This window comes from Macaca fascicularis, chromosome 11 (genome assembly GCF_037993035.2).
Source record: "Macaca fascicularis isolate 582-1 chromosome 11, T2T-MFA8v1.1".
NCBI lineage: Eukaryota > Metazoa > Chordata > Mammalia > Primates > Cercopithecidae > Macaca > Macaca fascicularis.
Window position 1 is genome coordinate 23492496 of NC_088385.1, and position 7505 is coordinate 23500000.

The 7505-nt window shown below is 35.4% G+C and overlaps 1 protein-coding gene across 1 annotated transcript in view; it reads left to right on the plus strand.

Annotated features, from left to right (window-relative positions):
• The window catches only part of PDE3A (phosphodiesterase 3A), a 315011-nt gene that overhangs the window by 269644 nt on the left and 37862 nt on the right, over positions 1 to 7505 (plus strand). The window contains exons 8-10 of the mRNA XM_005570302.5: positions 616 to 770; positions 2811 to 2948; positions 5549 to 5660. Coding sequence (XP_005570359.3) covers positions 616 to 770; positions 2811 to 2948; positions 5549 to 5660 — 405 coding nt within the window. The remainder of the gene's footprint in view (positions 1 to 615; positions 771 to 2810; positions 2949 to 5548; positions 5661 to 7505) is intronic.

The window sequence follows — 7505 nt, forward strand, 5'->3', positions numbered from 1 at the left end:
TGAGAAATGTCATAGGAGCTCAGAGAGCATAGACGTCAGACTCCGGGTATTTACCGATTGGTCTTTTAGTTAGCACGGTTTCCTGCTGACTGAAATGGCGACAGTGAAAAAGGGCAGATAAGGAATGAAGCCACAGGATTCTAAGAAATGGGATTGGATACATAGGATTTCCCATGCTCCCAAGCATATGCCATCACTCTGTGCTCTACAGAGTGCTTTACTCCTGGGTATGTCAATTCAATTTCTCCCACCTCACGTGCCCATTCTAGAGTGTTATAGTCACTCAGTGGTTTAATGTATAGGGAGAGAAATAGAGAAAAAAGAAACATAAAATCCTAGGATTTGTTAAAGGTATGAACTGTTGATCTAAAAAATATTATTGAGGGATTATTGAATGTCATGCAGATTACAGATTATAATTTCCATCTGTTTTACTTTGTTAACAGATGTGTGATGTTCTCCACCCTATGATCCTATATTCTTGGAGTATAAGCTCATGAAAGCCCTATTTCCCTAAATAGTATATTTACCATATGCATCTTAGCAAAATTTGCTTAAATGAGCCCCCTTTCCCTATTGTAAATCTCGTAATAAGTTGTTCTCTTTTAATTGTAGATGACACTGCTCAAGTTACCTCTGATTATGAAACCAATAACAACAGTGACAGCAGTGACATTGTACAGAATGAAGATGAAACAGAGTGCCTGAGAGAGCCTCTGAGGAAAGCATCGGCTTGCAGCACCTATGCTCCTGAGACCATGATGTTTCTGGTAGTCCCATATCATCACTTAACTCACTCATTTACTTGAGAGATCACCTTCTGTTACAGATATTGGCTTAGAAATGAATCTCTGAGACCAGGCATGGTGGCTAACACCTGTAATCCCAACACTTTGGGAGAACGAGGCAGGCAGATCGTGGGGTCAGGAGTTCGAGACCAGCCTGACCAACATGGTGAATCCCCATCTGTAATAAAAATACAAAAAAATTACCCAGGCATGGCCGGGCGCAGTGGCTCATGCCTGTAATCCCAGCACTTTGGGAGGCCGAGGTGGGCATATCACGAGGTCAGGAGTTCAAGACCAGCCTGACCAACATGGTGAAATCCTGTCTCTACTAAAAATGCTGAAATTAGCTGGGTGTGGTGGTACATGCCTGTAATCCTAGCTACTCAGGAGGCTGAGGCAGTAGAATCGCTTGAACCTGGGAGGTGGAGGTTGCAGTGAACCAAGATTGTGCCATTGCACTCCAGCCTAAGCAATAGAAGGAGACTCTGTCTCAAAAAATAAAAAAAAAATAAGTAAATAAATAAATAAATTTCCCAGGCATGGTGGCAGGCACCTGTAATCCCAGCTGCTTGGGAGGCTGAGGCAGGAGAATGACTTGAACCCAGGAGGCGGAGGTTGCAGTGAGCTGAAATCATGCCGCTGTACTCCAGCCGGGGCAACAGAGTGACACTCTATCTCAAAAAAAAAAAAGAAAGAAAGAAATTAATCTCTGAAACATGAGATTACAGGTGTATTTCATCCGGATTGCACATGTATTACAGCCCTTCCCATACTTATCAATATATTTTTTCTCTTTCCAAGCATTATTGGTCTCTTAGTGGTTCTATTATCTGGTGATTAAAAGCATAAGCATTTACAGTTACACAATGATTACAGATATTTCTTAACCCCATCAAAAAATATATACAGGAAAATGTATTATTTCATTCCTTAAAACAATATTTTATAAACAAAGAAAAGAAAGATGAAGGAAGGGAAGGAAGAAGATATTCATTGACTTAGGGCATCTGCTGGTTTTCTCTAGTACCTCCTTAACTTAGAACATAAACCAATATTTGTTTTTCTTGTAATATTGTCAGGCATATATTGGCACTAGCCACCTATTAAAATATCCTTTAATGATTACTTACTTTGTGTATTTGAAAAGATCCATTTAAGGAGAATGGAAGCATACATTTGAGTCAACTTCATTGTGGGGAGGTGGCAAGTGGTAGAAAACTGTTGACTCTCAAGTGATCATCAATGGCTGCTATTACCATTTTTCTTTTACTGTATTTACTGTTTGTATTTCTAAGTCAGATAGATCATCAGGTAAAATAATTTATATGTTTCCTTATCCTCATTATCTATCTTTTTTTTTTGTTTTTTGGCAAATGTGCTTTTAATAACATCTTCGTTTGGGACCAATTATAAAAAACCTTTACTTTTACATAGTGCATGTTTCTCAAGAAACAGTCGATCACATGAAATAAATTAAAATCCCTAAAAAATGTGGCAACATTAATCCTATGTCCATTTTAAAGCATTAATATAAACTTAATAATAATGGTAGGAATGATCAAGTCCTCCTACTCATGGATTTCTTTTGAGAGCTTAATTTAAGGAGGGAACCCTCATCTCTGAAAAATTTACATAACTATGAAGAGACGTAAATTTACATGCAGTTACAGAATATTCTGAAGTCTTTAAAACTTTATTTAAGAACCTTACAGTAGACCCAAAGTAGTTATACTAACTTATAGAAGAAACATCCATGTTTTTGCTGGAGTGTATATGGACCAGTGATAGGCAAGCACCTAATAGTGCAAAATTTATATCTGAAACAGCATTAGTTCCTTTCCTTCTTACTTTGGGGTCAACGTCTCATTCATCTTGACTTTTTTAAGCAAAATCACTTATTCACCTTGGAGTTTTAAGTCATTTATTTCCAATAGCCACAGTTGTTACTGAATTTCGCAAAGCACAAATTGCCCTGTAGAAAAACTGCATGCTGTTTAAGTATTTTAACGTTAAACATTACAGGACAAACCAATTCTTGCTCCCGAACCTCTTGTCATGGATAACCTGGACTCAATTATGGAGCAGCTAAATACTTGGAATTTTCCGATTTTCGATTTAGTGGAAAATATAGGAAGAAAATGTGGCCGTATTCTTAGTCAGGTAAGAAATGCATTCATTCACACTAATTTAAATATAGGAAAAACAGTTCCTTGGTTGCTTAAAGCTCTGTAAATTCTTGACACTTGTGGATAGGTGTTGTGTGGAGAAAAGAAGTTTTAGAACACTGTAGATTCCTTGGTGGTGGGTTAACAGAAGAAACTGGAACTTCAAGTGAGTTGGATGTCATATTCTACAATTAAAATATGATTTATTTTTAAAGACAAAGTAGGCGGGGATAGAGATACATAGACAAGGGACAAATGATCTAGAATTCATAGAATTAAGCAAAAGAAAATCTGACTGAAGCCCCTAAAAGAAGAAAACTGCCTGTTTAGAGATACTAACTTATTGTCTGTAATTATTTTCAATGACTTTTTAAAAACTTTTGAATATTACAGCACTTAGACCTTATCAAAGGTAATACATTGTGCCAAAATGTGTTTCCTCTTAGTGCTCTGAGAAACACATCACATAGAGTTATAGAATAATACTGTTGCTGCATAACCAGCCTCTGAGTATTGTTTTCTTTAGGCTAGACTACTTTCATGGCTTTTCACATAAATAATTATTCGTTTTGCTGAAGAAGAAAGAAAACAAGTAGAAATTAAGAATTTGAAAATGTTTCAAACCACAAAACAAAATGATAGATTTGCTGTACTACGGAATACCCATTGAAATACACACCCTTAATTAATAAAGAGGATGGTGCGATAATGTGTATCAGCTTATCTTCACATGTTTTAGATGTGTTCTTATCAATTTGAGTAAGTATCACAGCAGAGGTAGTAAGGACCATCAAACTTGTGAATATCAGACTTAGGTAAGAATTCAGGACCCAACCCAGATTTATTGGGGCCACTAACACTTCTCTGCAAAACAACAGAAGAGAAATCACTGAAATGCTGATTTCTACGCAGTGCATCAGAGATGAGCTGTCTTTGGACCACTCAACACATGTCTCAATGTGGAACTTCGTTTGGGGTGAGGATCCTAATCTGTGAAGATTTAAGGGAAAAGATAGCAGGCCTTTCTTCTAGTGTTTGATTCTACAAGCACATATGGCTGTCTAGTCTGGGGGTACACTAACATTATTGATGGAATATGAGACAAAAAATTCTTACAAAGTCTGTAAAGTATTCAATTTTGCCTCTGCTAGACTCTATTCTGTCCATCACCATGTTGAGGAATATAATGGCAGCCCTTGCACTTTACTAGGAGTTGAGAGTCCTGTTCTTCTTCCCTTTCTTTCTTCTCAGTGCTAAGCAACGTCTCACACTAGCTGATCTTAACGACAGATTTAAGGATAGTTGCTCTGTCCAATTCACCTTAGCCTCATACCTTACCTGGAAGACTGTGTATCTTCTTTCTGAAACCCATGGCAAACTGCAACTTTGAGGGAGTGATCTTTCCTGCAAATAAGCCTGTAATAGGGCCACAGGATGTGGCAATGAACCTAGAAGCATTTTCTCTCTTTATTTTATTTTAGTTTTTTTTTTACTAGGGAGTATGTTCCCTGGTATAGAGACACACATCTCATCTCATTTTATATTTGATGTATATCTCACAGACTCTCAAAAACTTAATCTTCACAGTAAATTTAGTGCAGGGTTTTTTTTAAATATGTATTTTATAGAAGAAGAAACTAAGGCTTAAAAGAGGATATGCTACTCTTCTAAAGTCATCTAGTAAATATTCAACCCAGGATTCCAAAGTAGATTTATCCATATCAGAAGCCCAGGGTTTTTACATTCCTTCAATTGCTTCTCATATCTTCATAAAACACCTTGACTTATTATATGTTCAAGTTCTCCAAATGAGGATTCGGACCTAGTAGAAAAGTGGTTATGATAACAGTCGGTTTTACAGCACAAATGACAGTGTACAGAATTTCATTACGGGTACCAACCACTCCCTTGAAGTTCTGTGAGCTGGGAATGGGAGAAAACAACTTGACCAAAATTGCCACACAATGTTTTCTAAGAGTCCTGGATACCAGTAGACAATAAAAAGATTAAGGATAATTAACAATTAGATTCATGCAAAATTCAATAATGTATCTTTTGTTCCAATCATGTTCCAAAAACAGAGTAATATATTGATATATGATCCTCATTAGTCACTGTTTACTTTCCCAGTTTCCCAGACATTAAACTTTGAACAAATGCAGCTTCAGATGACTTGCTCAGTAGAACTTTTTGAGATTTTTTCTTTTGAGTTTACAAGAACAAAAATTATGAAATTTTGGTTATGGAAAATATGCGTATATTTTTGCCATAGTACAACTTTAGGACAGTGAAATGATTTAATGTGAACATTCCAATACATCACCTTTTGGCTGTGACTAAGAGGAAAAAGTCTAATTTCAAAAGATTTTTAAAGAGACATGTACAATGGAAGTAAGTCCTCAGTTTCAATATACAGCCTGCCTTTTGATAATTATCATTTTAACCAATTTAAAAGGACATCCTTCAGATTTTGAAAAGGCATTTAGTGTTTTCAGTTACCAATATTTACCATTGTTGTCTTTATGTCTGACACACAGATAGAGATGTTTCATGTTTCATAAGGCTTTGTCTTTTTTTTTTTTTTTTTTTTAACAGGTATCTTACAGACTTTTTGAAGACATGGGCCTCTTTGAAGCTTTTAAAATTCCAATTAGGGAATTTATGAATTATTTTCATGCTTTGGAGATTGGATACAGGGATATTCCTTGTAAGTATGCTTGATTTGTGAAATAATACTTTTAAAATATGTCAAATTTGCTGTGGGTAAGTGGGATAGTGAATCATTAGCAGGTAGCACAGAATTACACATGGTAGATACTCAATATGGAGACATCATATGGTGATTAGGAGATATCACCTGTGTTAGAATCCTGGCTCCTTTACTTTTCAGCTGTATGAGACCCTAGGGTTTACTTAAGCTGTATGTGCCTCATTTCTTAGTCCATAAAATGAGGATTATAATACCTGCTTCATATGATTGTTGGGATCAAATAAGATTATAATTTTAAAGAGGTTATTTTAGTGCCTGGCACACAGTAATTCCAACATAAGTCCACTTTAATATGGCTATTTCTTGGAAATAAATAAATACTAAATTTATTGCTCATTTAGTAACCCATCCCTTTTATTGGGTGAATTCAACTTTTGTTGTGGCATCTGAAGAGTTAAGTCACTATATATGTTTTCTCCACATAAGATAAAGTTGGCTGGTGTTTAGAGGGACAGGAGGATGATGGTCTGATGAATAAAATAGACATCTGGAAGTGGTTATGGAAAAATGATGAGAAACATTTTAAAAAATCAGGTAAATGGGAAGACCCAAGGGAAACACACAGTCAAGAATTCAAGCTTTGAGTCTTGTGAGAATAAGTTTCCCATTTATAATAACAAGAAATTGGAACACAGAGGAGATGTTAAATTTTCATTATGTAGCATTTCAGGAATCATCAATCAGAACACATAAGTAAAATGGTCCTACAGAGCTACAAAATATATGGTTTGGGAGACAATGTCTATAGGTCCAAACAGGGAAACTATGGAGATGTTCAAAAACCATGTAACACATTAAGGAAATAAATACATAGAAGAAAAATAATCAAACATAATATGTTGATTGGAGCATGTCTTGGAAATATGTTATTTAAATCGTATTTTGGCTTTTAAACTTTTAAAACTTTTAAAGTTTAAAACTTTTAAGCTTAAAAGTTTTAAAAGCTTTTATATTTGCTTTTATGCACCTCAGACTTCAGAGTCCCATAACTTCTTCATAATTGTAAAGAGCTGAAGTTACATTAAAAAAAAAAAATTAATACTGATAAAGCGTAAGTATTTCCAGGAAGGGGTATCACATTAACCTAGGGATTTACTATGAGCATATTGTTTTCAAAATCCCATCCACATGCTACATTGGAATGAATATGCACAGCAGATAGTGTATCATAGAAAAAAAGAATGAAGAACTGAATCTACCAATGAGATTTTCTGAAGAATATGGGACGAAAATACAGTCAGAGTAAGGCAGTTGGAGTAAGGCAAAGAGAAGCTGAACAGTACCAGGGCCCCTGGGAACATCTGGCTGACAAATCCATGGAAGCTGGAAGAGAAATATGAGAAAAGGGGTAGTTGGAAAGGATCTCAAGATAAGCCTTGCTTTCGTAATACAATTTTCCCAGGGCCCACCCTGGTTGGATGCCAGTGATTGACCTAAGTGTTCACAATTTCTCAAAGGTTAAGGAGTTACATAAATAAACTTTTATAGAAAGGAAGCCACTAAAAACACTAAACAGCTAGTCACTAGACTGAATTTCCAAATTCATGTTATATTTTCAAATGTATTTTAATGATATAATTAGCCATAGCAAAGTTCCACTGAGTTCAAAGTAATACTAAACTCCATAGACATAAAAACTACCAACTTTTTCACAGGTAGTGTATCATTAAATCATAGTTGAAAGATGGCAAGTGTTTAAGTACAAAAATAAGTTTTCAGATTCTAAGATTTATTATTCACTTTTACATTTTCTTATTACATTTTTATATGTTACAAGTAAAT